Raw genomic sequence first — 21,866 nt, 5'->3', positions numbered from 1 at the left:
TACTAGTCATTATGTTTTAAGAGAAGGAAATGGTTAAGTGGAAGGGTAAGATTGCAGAACAACTCTGCATATGGCAACTTTGGAAGGTTGCACAAAGCTTTTGCATAACAGTTTAAAGGGAACTTCTCCTAGTATGATCTTCTTTCCATAGGGTTCAATGAACCAGGTTACATTGTTGACATGGTTGGTTTTCATAATTTGTGACCGCTTCTCAGTGTGTATTATCCTGTAGTATCATGCATGTTGCTTTAAAACGAAGACTAAGTAGTTGCAGGTATGTTTATATGAAATGCTTAGTGGAAGTGGTCAATTATCTGGCTTGGTCCTGCTTAAAACTATTGACTGTAAAAGGTCTGGAATTCAGATTTAATCGTAATTTCTTGTTTAATTATTTATCCAGTAAATGAATGAAAGTCATTTGTGAACCCAAACTGATAGGTGTTTTTCAGCCAAATCAGTTTCAAGTATTGCTTGCTTTGTAAAGCTGTGGGAGAGGCATAGATTACAGCAAAAGAGTTTGATCAAGTTGATGTGGTTTGTCAATAGCCGATTATAAAACATATTATCTCTTCAAAAAGCAACTGAGATTTATAAATCACTTTATATTTCAAAAATAAAAGCAGTAGTATTTCATCTTGCATTTTTAACAGTATCTAAGTGTTCTGGGGAGAAAATTGGATTTAATTGATTGTGACATAGAAATTGATTTATTGAAACTTGTGTAAATGAAGTCCTCAGAGGTTTGGTTTAAAGATTTAAATATTACAATTTTCTATGTGAAATACACAATTTCTTATTACTATAACTCCTTCACATTATTACCATTTTAATATTGACATTGTAATGAGAATACATTACCCATATCGTGTACCTGCTAAAACTTCCACTTAGGCCAGTGCTCATGCTTCCATGAAACATGCAATCATAGCTCTCTGCAGTGTTTCTATAGCATATATATGGTGTGGAAACAGAGGATTTGCCTTATATATCAACTGTTTTCACAGATGCAAAATGTGAATCTGTAGTGCATACATCTTTGAATTGTAGCAGGTGAAGTAACCTAACTTATTTTGGTGGTGAAATGCACTGAAATGTGTATTTCAGTACTAAAGATGCAGGATTTTTTTAAACAATAAAATAAATACACACACACCTTTAATTCTAGTGATACTGTGCTCCCCATATCTTTGAAAAGTTTTGAAATCAAGTTCCTTTTTGCTTTGGTATACAGCTTCAAATCTGGAAATGGCTTGATAAGAGTAGCACATTTTAAGATAATGCAGTGTGGAATATATTTTCAAATAAATACTACTGCTACTACTGATATACTTTAGTAATTTTAAGAGTTTGTATGTGGGCTGTGTATGTTGAGTATGTGGGATTGTCTTAATAGAATAACATTTTTAATATGAAAAAGGTATATTCAACAACTTAGCATTTAAATAATGTTGTATTCCTGTTCTCTTTTCAACTGACTCATATTTGTTTCTGTGTTTTCTTCCCTCAGGGCACTATTTTGCTTGGCAGATGGACCATAAGCAACACTGAATGTTAACTCTGGAAATTTCATAAGCTCTGCAGTGGCTGGGATGTTGCGACAGAACGGTGGTGGCAACAAGCGTGGTTTAGGATTAACCAAACTGTCTACCTCCAATTTCTTCACCATCTCTAATTCAGGAACCTGGGGGATGGGGCGCAGCACCAAGAGCAGTTCTTTGAGCAGCATTAGCTCCAACTCGGACTGCTATGACAGCACTGTTGTGGACCCAGAGTACATCATGCAACTGGTGAATGATGTCAGGAAATTTGCAGATGTTCTACTTTATTTGAAAGAAGCCATTCTTTCAGAAGGTGTGTCAGCTGCTTCTCAATAACTCCCAATAGTTTGAAATGTATTTTTGTAGCTAATTTCTTACTTGCTAGCATATGAGCAAAGAAATGTTTAGAAGGAACAGTGGCTGTCTTCTCTTGAGTATATTTTGCGGTATACAGGAAGTTGTGGTTTTTACTTTGCTAACTTCCTCTGTGAAACATTGAGCAAGTTGTTTTGTAAATGGGCACGTCATAAACAAGATTAAACTTCCCTTTTTAAAAAAAAACTTTAAAAATTGGCATCTGGTAAAAATGGAAAAATGTTTAGACTCACAGACTTCTTTTGAGATAGATTTTTTTTTCTTGAGAGGGTAGTGACACCATTGTTTGTTAAGCAGTGGTGAAAAGACCGGTGGCAGTGTTGTAGCTTTGGATTTCCTGATTAATTAGCAGAAGTTTGGACTAGATGGCTTGCAAAGCCCCATTGAATTCTTAGGATTCTGTTTCATACCTCTGAGCTAAATTATGCCAATCTTCCCATTGTTTTGGTGGATAGAGAAAGATACTTCCATTCTTTGAATTCTGATGTAAATGGGTAAGAAGCAAGCTGATTATAGTTGCTCTACTGGTGATGTACAGTGGTGCCTCGCAAGACGAAATTAATTTGTTCCGCAAGTTTTTTCTTCTTGCGAGTTTTTCGTCTTGCGAAGCACGGTTTCCCATAGGAATGCATTGAAAATCAATCAATGCGTTCCTATGGAGACCGTCCGGGGACAGAGGGGAAGCGTCGCGCGCCTTCCCCTCTGTCCCCGGACCTGTTTTAAAGCAAGGGAAGGGGCAGCGGGGAGAATCGCTTCTCCCCGTTGCCGCCCCTTGGTTCAAAAGGGGTCCGGGGAGAGAGGGGAAGGCGCGCGCGGGCCTTCCCCTCTGTCCCCTCTTTTGAAGCAAGGAGCGGAGGGGAGAAGATCGCTTCTCCCCGTTGCCGCCCCTTGGTTCAAAAGGGGTCCGGAGACAGAGGGGAAGGCGCATGCGCCTTCCCCTCTGTCCCCGGAGATTGCGGGGCTGGCAACGGGGAGAAACGATCTTCTCCCCGCCGCCCTTTGCTTCAAAAGAGGTCCGGGGACAGCGGGGAAGACGCGCTGCGCTTCCCCGCTATCCCCGGAGCTTGCGGGGCAAGCTTCGTTTTGCGAAGCAAGCCCATAGGGAAATGCATCTTGCGAAGCGGCTAAGAAAACGAAAAACTCCTTCGTCTAGCGAGTTTTTCATCTTCCGAGGCGTTCGTCTTGTGGGGTACCACTGTACAGTAGTATGACTTAGACCTGGGAAGGGGAAACCTTTTCATCCGGAGATCCATATTTCCTTTGGGTCAGCTTTCCTGGGGCCATTTACATTGAAGGTGGAGCAAGAGGCAAAAATGAGTGAAGCAATACCGTTGAACAGTTAGCTAGTTTCTTCACACCCACACATCCCCCTCCACCCAGGCAAGCAAGAAACATTATTGGAGTTACATGAACACATTCCAGCCCTGTAAAAACACCAAATGAGGGTGCAAAACAGGGCTGGGGAGGTTTGTGTGACCTGGCAAAAGTTTTTCTTACAAAATACATTTAAAAAAAATTCATAGCCTATTTCAGGAGAATGCTTAAACAGTTGCTCTGTAAAATGAGTGAAGTAGGTCAGAGTAGCGCTTACTTGAAATAAGGAAAAAAATCCAACAGGAATAAATACAATTTATAATATCGCAGATGTTGAAACTTTCAAGTGGGGATACTGTTTCTTCATTGTATCCTCTGTGGAGTAAGAACTGAATCCTTCAGACAAGTACTTTTCAGTACTTAATGGAACATAATATTCATAATATAGGTAAATAAGAAGCTGGTACCAGCTAACCTGGCATGAATTCCTTTCTAGGAATATTTTCTTTCTTTCTTTCTTTGTAGTAGATTCAAAGCGAACATTGTGCTTTATAGACCTGTACCTTAGCAGAATAAATTTCTGAGAAGATCTGCCAAATGCCCTGTGAGATTGCTTTTTAGCAACAATGATACATTCTCCTCACTTCTTATGCTGCTGTCAACAAATCAACAAGAAGTGTGCCCTTATTCTTTTGTTTGAATTCAAAAGTCCCACTTTCTTGCCAATGTATTATAGCAGTTTTGCCTCATCCAACTGAATTAAGTATATTTATGCTTCTGCTTTTAAAATCAGAACTTTTCTAAGCTTTACATCTTAAAGGAACACAATGCCATCATACCTATACATGGGCTTTGTTGCAGAATCAGCAAACAACTCTATCCCATTGTGCCGAGAGCAAGATCTAGATTGTTAGGCATCAGTGAGATCTAAACAATACACTATGAGTATGAAACTTGTTTCTGTGCATTAAGACTTATTTCCTAACAGTTCCCCCCCCACACACTTTTTTAGGATGTCTGAGCTTCTGTTAATCAGCATACAGATCTCCATTTAGGAGACTTCGGTGCTTTAGGGAAAATAGTGCTGTCAAAAGGAATTCTCTGTGTTGTATCCTAAAGCAGCATTTATACCCATAACCTAGTCTGGACATAAGAGTCATGGTACTAAAATGTAAACACAGAAGATTTGTAGCCTCCTAGAAAATTTAAATGAGAAAATGCATGCTCCTGTGCTTGTAGGATTTTAACTGCAAGTTTGTTTCTCTGTGCCTTCATTTATGTGAAGGGCAGCTTTGGTTGTGAGCCCTACTTGTACATGCCTGTGCAGTGCCAACAGATAAATATTCCAAAATCCATTGAATTTCCTGCTTGGTCCAGTAATGGTGTGAATTTGGTTGTAGAATAAGGTGTAAAATTATTTGGATTGGAGATACTGAAATGGGAGGGGGGCTGCAAGAATTCAAAGTGAGGGTTGCTGTATGTCTTGCTTACTTCATCTTTTTGCCCCACTCCTTTGCATAACTTCCATAGACAGAAGAAGAAGGTGATGTGGAAGTAGTGATAAATTCTGCTGGCCATTGTCTCTGAACTCATAATGTTGATGTCTGGCCTCAAATAAAGAATGCAGCCTGTGCATGCCCTCTTGAGTTTGGCTCTGGCAGATCAGTACAAATGATAGCTAGGCATTACTTAGTGAACAGGGACCAAATTTTCCTAGTCACTCAAACCTTTTAGCTGTATGGCTTTTGATTTTGATGAAGTTTGAGGATTTGATGGGAGTTCCATTCTTTCATTAAGTACAAGTTGTCACTACTACTGCCTAATTGCCATCCTTGGTTGTATATGTTCACACAGGCTATAGATAGGCAAAATAGGATTCCGACTCAGTTGCTTTGATACGGGCGTGTTGTGGATCATGTTGTGGTGTTTGTTGCCATAGACTTTACAGCCTTGCTGTTTTGTGATGTAAAATTGAGCATATGTGGTGGTCATATTTAACACATACTCCATAAGGTATGATTTTGAACAATGTTGTTTGGCTTGGTGATCTATATTGTAGAGGCATGGAATTGTTTGAACCCCACTCACTCCTTTTTCCACGTAGCTCAAAACCAGTTACTAACGTTGAAGTAGAAATTAATACGTGGGCTTAATAATACAAACAAGGAAATGCCAATTTATGAATGGAAATGCCAGTTTATGAATGTGGATTCATAAATGACAGTATTCCCTGAAACTTGGAATAAAATACTCCTAAATTTGTTTTTGTTACATTTGTATCTGATCCTTCTGCCAGGAAGCTCAGAACAAGTTGTAGCTGGGTCAGGTAAATTTGGAGCAGGATATAGTTACTCTACTTGATTAAAACCACCTTATGAACTTTATAGCTAAGCAGAGCTTTGTCCATATCCATGGCTAATATTCTGGTCAATTCATGTCACTGCTGCTAAATGTGAGGGCTCTTGAATAGATTGAGCCGTTTGAGAAAGGAAAGAATTGAGTAGTTGTGGAAGAACAGGCAGTTATTGTGCTTTTAACCATTAACCTTTAAAGATTTAATGGTTTTTAATTAAGCTTTTAATCTAGTGACATTTTCAGCTAAAACTTATATGCTGTTAGGATTTTAGTATGGAGCAGGTTAAAACTCTTAAAGTAATTACATTGAAAGTTCCTAAAATTTTAGCATCATCTTCAGAGCATAGGGTATGCAAGTAGATTCAATTAATTTATATGCTAATCAATATGTTTCTATCATGGTCATTTTGGCAGCATTATGCATTTATTTGGTTAACTTAATACGCATCACTAAAAAAGGTAAAATAACTGATCACTCTGCTTCAATGTGAACTGGTACACAGCGCTAAACCAGGGTTTATTAAACTATGGTTTATCAAACCCTTATTTGTTTCTTAGTAAGCAAACCAGAGTTAAGCTATCAAAAAAGCACAAACTGAAACAGTAGTTTGTTGGCTTATGAATCTTGGTTTGTTTTAATTATGGTTTTGCGTAACATGAACATATAACCCTTCCTTAATAACCATGGTTTGTTTGGGCACCTGACACCCAGACACACACCAAGGATACAAAGGCATGTGGTAAGAGCTGCTTGGAAATAATTCAAATTTAAGAGAAACAAGCCATGGGTAGTTTTTTCATTTGCTGGAAAACTTACTGGATAAACTTGTGGTTTGTTCATTAAACCTTGGTTTGTGTTATGTATGAACCAGGTCATTTCTGTTTAACAAAGTACTCCTATTCTCCAGTGACTCTGTAGCCATGGCATTGGTGATATGACCTGAAACAACCGTGGCTCAGTGACAGAGCATCAGCTTTGCATGCAGAAGGACCTAGGTTCAATCTCCTGCATTACTAGGTATAGCTTGGAATGTCCCTAGTCTGAAACTATGGAGATCTGCTGGCAGTCAGCATAAACAAATCTGAACTCAGTGGATCAATAGCCTGATTCAGTATAAGACAGCTTCTAAGGATGAGGGGAAACCCCAGGTTATCAAAATCTTCGAAGCTGTGTGGAACCTGACCTCAGGTTTTTTTGGGGGGGTTGGGGGGTGGCATAATTGGGCCACAGTGAAGAATTAAAGCAAGGGAAAAGAAAGTGTCTATGTCCTGATCTGTAGGTCTATATGATCATTGTTGGAGGATTCCTGCTCCCATCCCTTCTCACGATGTGCTTTTAAACTGTGCTTTTTAAGAGTTGTTTCCTCTAGGGTGTAGTGTATGCCTGTGAATTTCCTCCACAGAAGTACCAAGCATAGTATTGCCTCTCCAAGAGAATGTAATTACAAATAAAAAAGCAAATTAACACTTTTCTCACAACCAATAATTATAAAACAATGAGGTAAAACTACAGCTCTGTAATTCATCAAATCATATTTTATGTAATGGTCACAGACTTCTAGCTTATCAGTAAACCAGACACACACCAGTATCATCAGGACTTTTACATGGTATGGATTGGGTGAATATCATTATAGGTGCTTCAGCTAGTATAATATCTGGAAAGCTCTCTTTAGGGGTTGATTATGCTGAGTAGGACACAGACACTGAATGACAGATACTTAGAATTCCAATTTGAAAAACAGAGTGTTGTGCAATCTAGAGTTTAGTGAATATATAAAGCTCTGAATCATAGAATTGTAGAGTTGGAAAGGACCCTGAGGGTCATTTAGTCCAACCCCCTGCAATGCAGAAATCTAATTGAATCGTTGCTGGGTATGAAATTAATTTTGTGGCTCCTCTGATACATTGGGTGATTATTATTGAGTAAGGACATGGTACCACTCCAAGATTAAAATTCACCTGATCATTGGACTGTTTGGTATTGTTGCATGTGCTTTCTGTATGTGTGGCTGGCTCTGTACAGCTACCATTATGTGCTTTATTAAATTTATTGAATACTGCTAGGAGTGGATAAAATCATTTCTGCATGTGACTGAATTGCAAGAGGCAACTACATGTTCCAATGACTCTGAAAATTGCTCCATTATGTATCCCATGAGTTCTGTCCTTCAGACCTTTTGATAACTAGTAAGTGAAGACTTCTGAATATTTCTTCAATTCCTGTAGCTCTCTTATGGTGCTTGAAGCTTTATTTCTGAAGCTTTATTTATTTTATTTATTTATGTCTGTGTCTTTAAGGTAACGTGGGGCATCCCACACATGCTTCCTTGACAGAGGGAAACTCCAAGCCAAAGGAATTTTATTTATATATCCAGCACCTGCAAATATGGTTACAGTGGTAACCATAAACCTAAGTTTGGTGATCAGTAGAGAGAACATCTAAATATACTTTATTATTAGATTAACATGTTGGAAAATAACTCTGAACAGTTCTGAGAGATTGATTATGCCTCTTTCCAAAATACTATTGGGCTAGACTGAGATTCTGTAATAGTGTGGCGCATACAAGGCTTGGCACAAATACCTGCACATCCTTCCCAACAAGCCTCTGTAAAAACCCAGGCAAAATTACCTGGCAAAAGAACCTCACTGCAAGTGGAAAAAGAAACATGAGCGTCAAGCCATTGTGGCTACTAGAAAAAATGTTTGCCAGCGAACGTTTGGGGATCTCTGGTAGGGGATTATTTGGGAATACATTTTAATTTGATGTAGATTTAGGTAAAAATATCAGTGTTAGCCTCAAGTGTTGAAGGCCCACATTCTCTGTATTCAGATAATTTCAAGAGTATATTGAATAATATAGCTATGTTTAAGTGGCTCAGATTAAATCTATGTACTATCAAAATTACCTACGAAATCCATGCAATAAATGATAGCTTAGAGTTCCAATTAACTTTTAAGTCTAACGATCTAGCTGACTTAAATTGTGACCACCTCCCCTTCCCCCAATCGCATACTCTGCATTCCTTCTGAACAAATGTTCACTTGTTGCTATAGTGTCAAAGATCAACAGTTGGTAGGGGTATGTTTCATGAGCAAGTGTAGTTAAGCATTTAAACTCAACTCCTGTGGAACTTTTAATACATTTTTAACTTAAAATGTATTCTAGAATAGTATTATTAATGCAAGAAACTTTGTTAGCAGTGTTTTGACTCATTCCTATTTTCAGTTTTAAAATACAGTAAATTTTACACCATTCCCTTTACTTTTTTCAAAAGATGCATGAAAAAGCATTGAAAATTACTCTTATTCAAAATGCCATATTTTTAGCTTTCAGAATTTGTCAGAATTTTTTTAAAAATCTGAAACTGGTACACTCTGAGGCTTTTTAACAAAATGTGGCACTTGGGAGACTTCTGTAATTTAGTAAAACAATTTCCTTAGGAATATTACATTCCTGTATGTATACATATATTAAAGCCTGTATTAATTTTAAAATGGTGTTCGCCACCATTCATGCAAACAGATCCCAGGGACCTGTGTAGAACTTAGCATCTAAGGTATGTTTTATGCAGTTTTTTGAGTGAATAATTAAGGGTGGTGAGTAATCTCTCTGAAATTTGATTGTATAGCTGTTAGCATTGTCTTCAAATATAGGAACATCCTATAGGAACAGCAGGCAGGGGTGGGACTGGCGTGCGTCCCGGGGGTGTGGCGCACATCCTGTGGGCGTTGCGCCCAGCACAGGTGGGCAGAAGCAATGCAACCCCACCGGGATCGCACTGCTGGGGGCGGTGCGCTCCCCCCGCACTCTTCTTCCTCTGCCAGTGTATAGGAACATCCACTTAGCTTGGGTAAACCCCCATTAAACTCAGTGAGAGGTACTTGAGTAGACTCACAGGATTTTGCTCTTACGGAAGAAGGAGGGTGAAGCAAAATGCTTTCAGGAAGAACTTTTAAGTACATGCTTATCTTGCCCATTGAAACCGGTTTGATTTGGAAGTGCTTCGTTTTACATTATACCTACGAGTTTTGAATCCTGTAAATTGGGTGAAATCTTCTTTGACTCTCATTTATTTTTTTTAAATAATAATATTTATTAAAATTTCAGAGGAAATACAAAAATATGAAAAAGAAAAAAAGAAAAAAATGAAGAAAAAGAAGACAAAAAGATACAAAATACAGAAAAATAAAAATCGTTAAAAACAAATCAGTCATTCCATATCCTATCTTTCATCTGCTTATTTCCCCGACTTCCTCACACCTCCCTCTTCTTGTATCCTGATTCAATAATTGTTTCAGCAAATCCTTACTATTTTTTAGCTTATAACCAATTAATTAACTCTATATATCCTATCCATCTTTCACCGTATTCTGTTATTCAATTTACCTTACTTTATTTAACCTTATTGTACCATAAAATACCTTGACCTTATCTTACCATAAAATACCATAAAATACCTTAAAACTTAAAAAACTTAATACTTATTTATCCTTATATCATTTCTTCTAAAGCCAGACAATTTCATTCCAACATTCTCCCTAATATTCATTAATTTTACACTAATTCCCAAAATAAAATTTTTTCTTTATAGACTCTTCCAATTTTCATCCAACGTCCCTTCTTTCTGGTCTCGGGTTATGTCAGTCCTTGCTATCCATTCCATCTAGTCCATCAACCTGGTAGTCTGATATCCGAGGCTCTTAAGTCTCTTCCATGCCCCTTCTGCATATCTTTTTCTTCTTGTTTATTTTTGCACTTTTCCTTGTCTTTTGTTGGTCTCTTTCTTAGTTTCTTTCCTTTCTCCTTAGGGAGTAGGTCTCCGGGGAATTTCCACCCATACCCATGTCCATCTCCCCGCATCAGACCAGCCCATTCCCCACAGTCCCACTCCCCACAGTCATCAATATAATCCAAAAGATCTTTAACAGCATATTTCAAAATCTCTCCAAAGTTGAGAGCCTCCTCAGCTCCCAACTCCCTCTGGCCTAGTTCAAGTTCATTCTTCCAAAACAGCGGCTTATGCTCCTGCAGGGCCTCGGGTCTCTCCATTTGTGTTGCTTGAGATAGCACCGTAGCTTCTTTCATTATTGTCTGCCCTTGCATTTGCCCAGTCGAACCAGTTTCCTGAATTGGTCCCTGATTTCTATGTCAATATTCCCTACTTGTCCACATTCACTGTTTACAACAGTCATCAAATCCAACTTCTCGTTCATCAAATTCACCTTCTCATGCAACTGCTCCAACAAAGCACTTGTCTTGCAAAAAGCAAGCACCAAGACTTCTTCCAAACACATTTTTATTCAAGGTCACAGTCTGGTCCCACGATGTTAATCTCGCAGCTGTGAAATCTCCAAGTGAACTGCAGCAACAATTTGACAAGCTCCCTCTAGAGGATACAATTTCTATTTGTGTCCATCTTTTTTAAATCATGTCCAACAAAAGAAAGTTACTTTCAATTTTTGAATATTTTGTTTCTTTAAAATGCAACAGGCAACATTAGAATCAATTTGTTTCTCTTTTTTCTTACTATCTGTCAAAATATTCCATTCACAGTCAATGGACGTCTCAGATAATTTCTGTCTCTGACACCCCGTTCCCAGGTTTGAGACGGTGGAAACTTATTCTCCTTTACTCCCTCTCCAGCAGGCTTGAACAATTTAGTCCCCCCCCTTTTGTCCTGCTTCCAAGGGGGTTTTAATGGTTATAAATGAAGGAAATTTCAACCTTTGTAAAGCGACTTTCCAGGCTATTAGCTTACAAGATTTTTGCTTCAATCTATTTACAAAAAGTGGAAGGCGGACTTCCTGTTTTGAACCTTCCCGCTTCGGTGCCAAATTAAGATATTTCTTGATCCAATTTTCCGTTTCTACTCACGGGTACTTGTTTAGAGTCCAATTGTCGACAGGAAAAAGTCAGCGCTCTCCGGCAATGGCAATGCAGCTTCCCTCCGTGAAAATAGCAGTCAGTTCGCAGCACCGCGCCGATCACCCCACTTCACTCCGGAGCCCCAAAAAGAGATCCCCGCAAGTAGGGGAGGTGCTCCTGGTGCTCTGCCAAACCCCACGTTCCCAGGCTTCTTCCACCTGGGATTTCTAGCGGGTCCCCACCTTCGCCGTGGCGGGTAGAACCAGTTTCCACAGAGCCAGTTCCTCCAACCGGAGGAACTCCGCCATTTCGTCGATGGCGCTAACCCGGAAGTCGACTCTCACTCATTTTTATTACTGTCTATCATTAATTCAAAGGACGTGTAATAACTTGGAACACTTCCATCTTGGTGCTCCTTCATTAAAACTATAAGTAGGTAGATCTAGTATGTGGTGTTACTGTGTACTCAACCTGACACTCACCATGCAGCTGTTTCCTCAAATTAGGAAACATTACTTGGATAAATATTTGGGCTGGCATTTCATGTCAACAGTAAGCTGAGTAGGAGATAATTTACTATATATAATTTTTGTGGCATTACATGCCTTCCAAATAGGATAAGATACAACTCATCTAGAGCACCAGTGATGACTATTCCATGCCACTAGTTAACTGTCCCTGGGAAGACTTGCAGTGGTATGCAAAACTTAAATATATGCCGTCAGTAAGAGACCAGCCATATGTAGATACTATAAAACGCTTCTTGAGTTTACTGAGTATCACAATGTAAAACTGCATTTTGTTCAGGAAGATTAATTATACCAAATACAGCAGCTAAATGTTTTTTTAGTAACCTGTAGTTGCACCTGTTTATGTTTTATATGAGAAATATTATCATATAATATTGTGTTAACTTTACACCAGCCTAGGTGTGTGATACCGAAAGCAGTTTCTAAATAAATGAGTAAAGAATTAAATGGTGGTTTTCAGCCATATGCTGTACTATTACTGAAAGTCCACCTGAATGTTCTTCATTTAGACAGTTTCATCCAAGAGGTTCTTTACATTAGAACCTTCATTATGGATGTTATTTAGCTGTTAAATATTACAATGAATCTGGAAAACTCTTTGCAGATGGAAAGCTGTTATGAAGAGGATTCATTTAAAAAAATTAAGTGCTAAAGGAGGCACTTTCCTGTGGGCTTATCCCATGGTGCATCTGTAAAGCCTGTAGCCACCTGGTCAGGACCAATCAAGTGAGTCTTTCCCACAGAACTGGCATCCTGCCACAGCTTTATTTTTAAATATTGCAGGAGTGCTGTGTGATAAGCCTAGAGAAAAACTTGTCTTGCAGTACTCCACAGTTTTTTTTAAAATGGTGCTTTGTGAGTGTAAAGTTCGGGAAAGAACTGGACCTCATCTCTTGCCTTTCAATAAAATTTGATGGTTCTTTACATAGCATTTTGAGATGCCTCTCACCACTTGGTCTAACACTTAGCTTACTTAAAAGCATACTGTGTGATATCTTGCTGCTGGAAACATTGTTACAATTTGGGGAAACTGGTACACTATCAAACAGGAGCAGTGTTATGTTTTTGCAATTAAAATTGTAAAATAAAGACTCTTACAAGTTCTTGGGATTGGGCGGGATACACATTTTTAAAGAGAGCCTTAAATTTGAGTCCTCAAAGTTGAAATACTTCAAGTTAGCATACAGCTATCAAGTTAGAATAGTGTTATTTTAGAATTTTGCTGCTCGAAGTCTCAAGAAGTTCTTCCCTACTTTCCCTTTCACTGGCAGGTGAAGGATCTTCTTATTTCTGCAAGCTTTTAGGAACTATCTATTTCCAAGGAAAGGGCTGGTGCTGTGATTTTATTATAGTTGCTATTATCTGTATTTTAGTAGATCTTTTTATATATATTGTTTAATTCTATTAGTGTTTAATTAGTTTTAAATGATTTTTAAAATGTTTTTAGCTGTTTGTTTTATCTGTAATCTGCCTTGAGTTCCAGTCTGGAGAAAAAGGTGAGAGATAGATAAGATAGATACCTCACAATGTGATTTGCTTAGTGATATCTTTGGAGCAAACTATATGTTACAAATGTGGGTGACTAGCCTGAGGCTGCTGCTTCAAAAAGAGAAACAAACCAGGAAGGCACAGTTCACCATTGTTTCCTGTTTTGTGAAAATTGTAGATTATAATTAATTAATTCCAGACAAGCTGAGATCTGGAGGCCACCTTTAAGCCATGTTTTCCCACTTGTGTGAAATAAAGTTCAAAGTGGTTGTGCACAAATGTGTGAAGCTCTGGTTTATAAAGTCTCAAAATGTACAGAGCTGGTCAAGAACACAGCATTGTTTTACCTGAAATGGGATTGTTAGCCAATTGTCAGCCAATCCAATCATGCTTTGAATATGAAAATAGTAATAGGTCAGTTAGTTTGAAACTTCTTAATGAAACTTCAGATACCATAGTTATTATGCCTTTGGACCATTTGCTGCATATAAAAAGTCGGAAGTGTTGTTAAAAATAAAGCATTATGCATAGACCCTGAAAGTTTTTGCTGCAAAGTAGTAAATAGAAAAAGCCTTTTAGGCAGGTTAAGGCAACCCCCTCAGGTAGCAAATGTTGGCATATTCACAAGTGGCCTCAAATTTTCATTTATTTGGTTTGTTCTTATCAGCGTTATATTTTCTGCTGCAGGCAGCAAAATATCTTGGGCTACCTCTGTAGTAAGATACTACTTAAGGTTGACAAAGCAAAGTCCACCTCTTTATTAACACTCTGTAATCCCATAATCCTTGCTTTGTGTGGTCTTTGCTTAGGTAGACTGGAAGAGAATAGCCTTTTCATTTATTCAGTTGCTTAGAAAATGGGAAAGTACAGGACAAATGACAGGTTAGAATGCTAAAAAATTCAAATATTAATTTCAAACATTAATTTTGACACACACACACACACACACACACACACGTGTGTGTGTATGTGTGCTGTGACTTGTTCTACTTTATCTTGTATTTAAGTCGATGTTTTTTTAAAAAAATAATAACAATTATAGCTCCTCATTAACAATTTATGTAGTAATGTTGTTGGGCATATACATATGTTTTTGTATACACACAATAACTTTGGCCATGATCCAGATTACAATGCAGTATATACAGTGTCCTGCCTTTCCCATGGGAGCCCTTAAAAAGGTATTTCTGAAGACTGAATTTACTCCAGTTGGTTTCCCAATGTGGCACAATGGGCTGTGTTTGGGGAGGAAAATCAACAACCTCCTCTCCAGAAAGACGAAGTTTTTTCTGCTGACATCTACTGTTCTTTAGATCCCATTCTCAATTTTTTAAAGGATTCAATCTAACTAAAGACCCGAATTTCTGGCAATAATTTCTGTGGGTGAAAAGTGAACATATGGTTAGATGTACCATTTTGAAAGCAATGGAGCTTTGTATTTACTTTTTAAAAGAGCACCACCTATCTAAATCTGGCACTGGGAGTCAGATTTTTGTGACTCTGAAGTTTAATGTTGGCCATGAGACCAACTAGTGTTTCTGGATTTTGGCAGCCTTTTGATAAAACAGGTTAATACTTGAAAACCTTAACCTATTCAGTAGAGTTGTTTTGTTTTTACTTGAAAGCGAGTAGCAGTTCAAAGTCTAAATAAGCTGTTCAAAAATAGTAAGAGTACAAGCCTGCCCACAGAGGACACCCTACATGCATGAATATACAGCAATTGGGGTCAGTGGGAGGGAGATCTGTGAACTTCTGTGTCCCCATACAGCCCTTCTCTGCTTGTTGCATGGTCTGGTGGATTAATAACTTATATCAAGGTGAGAGAGGGAGGATTGGATGAAGATACTGAAGACATGTACAGGCCTCCCATTCACCCTGATGGATTGCTGTGCTTCATGTCATTCCTTAGGGAGAGAAAAACAGGACTCTGAAATCTTGGAAATGCTGTATGCATAACTGACTGAATTGTTCTATAAGTTGTTGGCTAAATATATATATATAAAATGGAATGGTGTTATACTATATGACAGTTGATGACTGACTACCGTTGTGTGGTGCCAATAATACTATAAAAATGTGAGTGGAGAACTGTGAGGAAATGCAAACTGCTTACAGTTTGAACGTAGATAGCTACTTAAATAAGCTTTGTTCCTTAATGAAGCTTCAAAATGGCTTTCTGTTTCTTTTGCATTAGAATTTCTGAACACTCCACATCAGGTAAACAAAATTCCAGAAATCACTCCTTGGTAATAGCACTCATTTTTAAAAGCCTAATTTTAGAGAGAAGTTGCTAAATCGGATATTATATTGCTTAGCTTGCCTAAATGCATCTGGGTTGGATGAGACTGGAATATTAAGGCATATAAAATTCAAGAAGTTAAAGGAATGAGGCATAGAACATTTTGAAATAGATTGATGAAAAGCAGCATTGTGGCAGTGCTTCCTCCCCAGTGGAGAGTTGCTCCGTAAATTTAAATGTGAATGTGGAAGAACTGGCTTGCTGGTGTTTGACAAGTTGCCTTACTGAAATACTGAATGGCTTGAGGAAAACTAAGAATAAGGCATTTTTCAAGGATAAACCATAGTTGACAGCACACTTAACTGTAGAAGGTTATCTCTTGCTGTATCTTAAAAAACCTTAATTATTGCTGTTACATTTTGGTTGAAGTAATGGTCACATGGTACTCAAGACTGAATTTCACACTGTGAGAAAAGGAGACACCTGTTGATCCAGTGTACTCAAATCATTGCAAATTTCCATATTTGGAAGATGCTTGCAACAATAAGTTCCTAAACCCGCAGCTACAAATCTGCAGTATAGAAGTGCTGTGGTGTTTATAAACCTGTTGGCCTGTAGCTGTCCCACATAAATATTGTAATGAGTTTTTCACTCAGTGAGAGAAGTAAGAATGACAGGTCTGAACAGCTTCAGGTACATTTTAAGAGATGGAATGGCAGACCTTCCTAGGATCACATTTATGCCACCTTGGGTTCCATGTTGGAAGAAAGGTGGAATTTATATGTAAGAAATAAATTGTATTGCATAAAATGAATAAATTCCCAGAGATAATTGGTCAGTTACAGGTTGCTTTTTTATAAGGTCTTCTTTTGATATGTGAGTCAAGATAATATAATGGGATCTTATTTTGCAGAAATCAGTGTTACATGTTAATCATCTCCTCTATGCATTGACAACACATAACTTTGGTTCTCAAAAGGTTGCACAGGTTGCCCATACACTTCTGGGCCAGATTCAGAGTTCTTGCATTAATTTACAAGACCCTAACAACTTGGGTCCAGGATACCTCAAGGACTGTCTAAACCAGGCTTCCTCAAACTCGGCCCTCCAGATGTTTTGAGACTACAATTCCCATCATCCCTGACCACTAGCTAGGGATCATGGGAGTTGCAGGCCAAAAACATCTGGAGGGCCAAGTTTGAGGAAACCTGGCCTAAACCCTTACATCCCTGCCCAATCACTAAGGTCGAAGAACAGGCTGGTCCAACTTTTCATACCAAGTGGACTGTAAGTGTACTTTGACACTGTCTTGTGCTGCACACCAGGGGCGGAGAGGCCAAAATTTGACACCCTGTCCACATGCTGACTTTTCAAAGCCAGGAAAGTGAGGCACCGAGATTGGAAGGATAACTAGGCCTGACTTAACGAAAGGCAGCACAAGTGTTGCTGGGGCCTGGGGGAATGCCAAATGTTGTGAAGGGCTGCCCTCAGGCCACGTGTTGTACCAGCCAAACTTCAAGGGAGCCACTATTAGTGGTCTCCCGGGGCTCAGAAACATTGTACTCATGAGAATCTCTGTGTTCAGCATTGTGGCCCACTTTTGGAGAACTCCCTTCCGATTGAGTTCAGTTGAATTTCCAGTCCCTACCAATACTTTTCAAAAAAATTCAATAGGAGTTTCGATTAAAGTCTGGTTTTAAGGTTTTAACTGTTTAAAAATATTTTTTCCCTATTTTATGTGCATCCCTTTTAAATGTTTGTAGTTAAACAGTATATAAATTGTGTAAAGAAATCAATTCATAAATGTTCAGAAGCAGCTTTTGAGCACCAGTTGTGTGGAAAAGGCAGTTACAATGCCTGTGAATATTTAGAGGCATCTATCTGGCTCCTGTAGAAGCATGTTGCTGGACTAAATGGTCCTTTTCTCTGATCCATCAATGCATTGGTCTTTGATTGAGTGGATATTTTCCCTTTTATTGCATTGCAGTTATCTGTACTGCTGTTTTGCTAGTTTCGTTATTGATGGATTTTGTAGTTTTACTTTATGATTTTAATATAATTAGTACTTGTTATAATTGGGATAGTTTTGTAGTGTGCCTTTGGACCATTTGCTGGACAAATAAACATTAAACATTTTCATGATCCAGCAGACTTTCTTGCACTTAGGCTGAACTTCATTGGCTAATTATAATCTTGTACAGAACTCCCTGATGTCTACTAATAACTGGGCAACTGAGTAACTCCAAGTTACCCAAACCTAAAACTGCTCAGGCTCCTAAATAAATTTTTGGTAGGTGTATACAGCTTTGTGTTTTACCTTGTGAAATAAGCTCACTTGTGTGTTGGCTGCAAATAAAAATTTGAAAATGTGTATTAAAAGTTTGTTAACCTCATTTATACAAACAAATCTTCCACTTGTTCATGCAATTAAATGTGTTGGAAGTGATTCTCATTATATATAATACTTGTCAGCTTCCTATCATTTGTTACACAATTGATTGTTAGATATATTTAATTCATGTGGAAAGGTAGGCTATTTCCAAAATGATCCACTCAATACTCAAGTAAAATATGTTCCAGTAACTGAAAGTTCAAGTAAATAAAAGGATTAGAGCTTCCTGAAGTTTTCTTCCTGACAATAGGGCACTTTTTGTTTGAGACTTAGGATGTTTTGATCTGGTAATGTTATTACAAGGCAGCTTTTGACTTAGTGATAGTATGCTAGAGCTAAAGGGAAGAATGTCTTTAGTACAGAAGACTTAAGTTTTCATTACTTTAGAAAGCCCTTGCCCCTCATGTCTTCTGTCATATGTGTCTGATATTGCCCATCTTTTGCCCTTGAGGGAATCATCTTAGGGCTTATCCACACTAACCTTTCCTCTCCTCTTTCCAGGCATGGTCTGTGCTTTAAAGTTCTGTTTCCAAATGCCCCCTTTTTTTGCTCTGTGGCTTTCCCTGTGAAAACCCATTCTTTATAGCTCAGTCAGAGCCTTTGCAAACCTTACTATCTTAGGGTCAATTTAAACATTTATCAGAATTGGGTGGTAAAACTTTTCCTGGATAGTTATTTTGCAGCTGAGGGCAACACATGTTTGAATGCCTTCCATATAAAGTACATACATCCACTCACCCATCCACACAAAACCTAGCATTCTAAGGAAAGGTGTTCAACCCCAGCTATCTCTATTTTATGCTAATTTTGTGCAGGTAAAGGGACCCCTGACCATTAGGTCCAGTCATGGCCGACTCTGGGGTTGCAGCGCTCATCTCGCTTTATTGGCCGAGGGAGCTGGCGTACAGCTTCTGGGTCATGTGGCCAGCATGACTAAGCCGCTTCTGGTGAACCAGAGCAGTGCATGGAAATGCCGTTTACCTTCCCGCCGGAGCGGTACCTATTTATCTACTTGCACTTTTGACGTGCTTTCAAACTGCTAGGTTGGCAGATTGGCTAGGTTGGCAGGGACTGAGCAACGGGAGCTCACCCTGTCACGGGGATTTGAACCGCCGACCTTCTGATCGGCACCACCCACACTCCATTTTGTGCAGGTAAAGGTAAAGGTACCCCTGCCCGTACGGGCCAGTCGTGTCCGACTCTGGGGTTGTGCGCCCATCTCACTTAAGAGGCCGGGGGCCAGCGCTGTCCGGAGACACTTCCGGGTCACGTGGCCAGCGTGACAAAGCTGCTCTGGCGAGCCTGCACCAGCGCAGCACACAGAAACGCCGTTTACCTTCCCGCTATAAAGCGGTACCTATTTATCTACTTGCACTTAAGGGTGCTTTCGAACTGCTAGGTGGGCAGGAGCTGGGACCGAACGATGGGAGCTCACCCCGCCAAGGGGATTCGAACCGCCGACCATACGATCGGCAAGTCCTAGGCACTGAGGTTTTACCCACAGCGCCACCCGCGTCCCTTTTGTGCAGGTAGGAGAACATTAAAATATGCAGCCTGAAGTAATACAGTATTAAGAAAAGCAGTGCCTCCAAATTCTGATCCCAGCTGGTCCTCGGGTCTCTTATCTACAGATGCCAGTGATATAACCTGGGATATTGCTTATACATGCAAAGCATTAACTGTATACTATAAACTGCTAAGTTGTGGCTGTGCTACTGCAACCAAATAGGTGACTCTATAGAAGCTCCATACACTATTAGTACTATAAGTTTCCAAATTGTTGCCCAAATTTCATTGTTTCAGTGTTTGCAACAAAAAGACAAATCTTTAGTATTGTCAAGATTATTTTGTGTTATAACAGCAAAACTTCAAAGTGAGTCAATACCTCCGAAGCAAGGCAGAACTACATCAAAGAGGCAGCCTACAAAACAGCTATGTCCTCCTTTTGCAAAAGAGAGCAACAGATCCCTGGCTGGTTTGTGCCCACCATTTAAAGGACATTGAGCCTGTTATTGCTGCAAAGCACTAGGCTCTTGTGAGCTACAAGCGTGTGTCCTGCAAAAAGAGGCAAGGAGCGATGTCCAGCAGATTGCCACGCAAAATGCCAGCAGCTGTTGGCCAAAGCCCTGGATAGGACAGGATCCCAACAGAAGTGCTGAAAGCCGGCTTCACTTGCTTCCTCATGATACACCTCCACAGCCACCTCTTGGCAGTGTTGAGAACAAGGATCCGTGCCACAAGACATGTGTGACTCCAGCATTGTGACCCTCTAAAAGAACAAATGTTACTTCCATGACTATAAGGACTACCATGGAATCTCCCTGTTGTGTACTGTGGGGAAAGCCTTTGCTTGTGTAGATCTCAACATATTAGAGTCACTCATTGGCAGGGTCTTTCCCAAGTCACTGTGTCTTTAGAGCTCAGAGGTCAACATGATTTTCTCATTGCATGAGCTACAGGAGAAATGCTAAGAGTAGAGATGTCCCTTGTATGTTGCCTTCATAGACCTGATGAAGGCCTTTGACCTCTTCAGCCACTGCTCAGCAAGACATTCCCAGTATGTTTGCACTCCTGTCTCAGTGACATCTAGGCTGGCTTGGTCATGTCAACAGAATAAAAGATGGTAGGATCCCCAGGGATGTGCTCTACAGGGAGCTGGCTTCAGGCACCAGGCCTGTTACAAAAATGTCTGCACATGAGACATGAAGGCACATGGCAACATCAACCCTGCCATGTGGGAATCCCTTGCAGATGGACTGCAGTGCCTGGAGACAATCAGATTGTGTATCCACAGCAGTGACTAGAGGAGGAATGACCTTTGGGAGGAGCATAGGAAGAATAAACGCCATGGTGCATCTGCAGCAGCACAACTGGACACCTTCATCTGCCCCCGCTGCAACAAAACATGTCTCTCCCATATCAGTCTCTGCAGCCACAGCAGATGCTGCAACTCTCGAATGGTTTTACTTCACCCTCAAAGGTGCACTCCTCCATTGTCTCTGAGACACAATGGTGAGAAGCATGAAAGGGTTGCTGAAAGGAAATTTGCACATTTCATACACATTGCATTTTGCACATGTAATCGTGCAGGTACATACTTCAACTTAATATTCCTCATGGCTTCCGCCTCATGTACACATGATGTGAGACTTCCATTTTGAAACTTCTCAAAGTTATTTCGAAGCATTTCTTCAAATAGAACATCTTGATGCCAGCAACTATTTGGGGGTTTTCAGTCACTTTTATTCCAAAATCTAGATACAACTACTATTTATGCATAACACATTAGTCAAAATAGTCAGCTATTCAGTTTGATACTGTGGTATTACAAAATAATTAAATGTTTTGGACTATAATGTGGATTTTTATACAGAAGGCCAGTTATAATAAGGCACCAATTTCCAGATCCAGGTATACTTTCTAAAACAAATTCATTATTACTTGATGGTTTTCTGCATAGTGTAGCTTTTATGCATGTGAGACAGAAATATGTACGTAAATCTTCAGATTTGTTTCCCCCCCTCCAGTGAGAAATAAAATAAACACTCTTTTCCTTGATTAGGATTCCTTTCCATTTTAGTTCCATCAGTATTCAGTAATGTGCAGCTAATAGTTAGTGTTTTCATGACTTTCCATTAATCTAAAAGTATTTATAGCATTATTTGTATCATTTGTACAGGAAAAGAATGCAGGTGGCTTTCTGGTCAATTTTGTTGTGAGTGTATGTTCCCTAATTTTCTAGAGAACATTCAGTATAGTGTAG

At 39.3% G+C, this 21,866-nt stretch overlaps 1 protein-coding gene across 3 annotated transcripts in view; it reads left to right on the top strand.

The window, feature by feature from the left end:
* ARHGAP29 (Rho GTPase activating protein 29) overlaps nucleotides 1-21,866 on the top strand; it is a 109,896-nt gene that overhangs the window by 49,920 nt on the left and 38,110 nt on the right. For all 3 annotated transcript variants that reach the window (XM_053391682.1, XM_053391683.1, XM_053391681.1), the window contains exon 2: nucleotides 1,508-1,851. In XM_053391682.1, the coding sequence (XP_053247657.1) occupies nucleotides 1,590-1,851 (262 nt within the window). In that variant the 5' untranslated portion in view covers nucleotides 1,508-1,589. The remainder of the gene's footprint in view (nucleotides 1-1,507; nucleotides 1,852-21,866) is intronic.

Source organism: Podarcis raffonei, chromosome 6 (genome assembly GCF_027172205.1).
Source record: "Podarcis raffonei isolate rPodRaf1 chromosome 6, rPodRaf1.pri, whole genome shotgun sequence".
Lineage (NCBI taxonomy): Eukaryota > Metazoa > Chordata > Lepidosauria > Squamata > Lacertidae > Podarcis > Podarcis raffonei.
The sequence above is the reverse complement of the archived record's forward strand: the minus strand, read 5'-3'. Positions and strand labels throughout refer to the sequence as shown.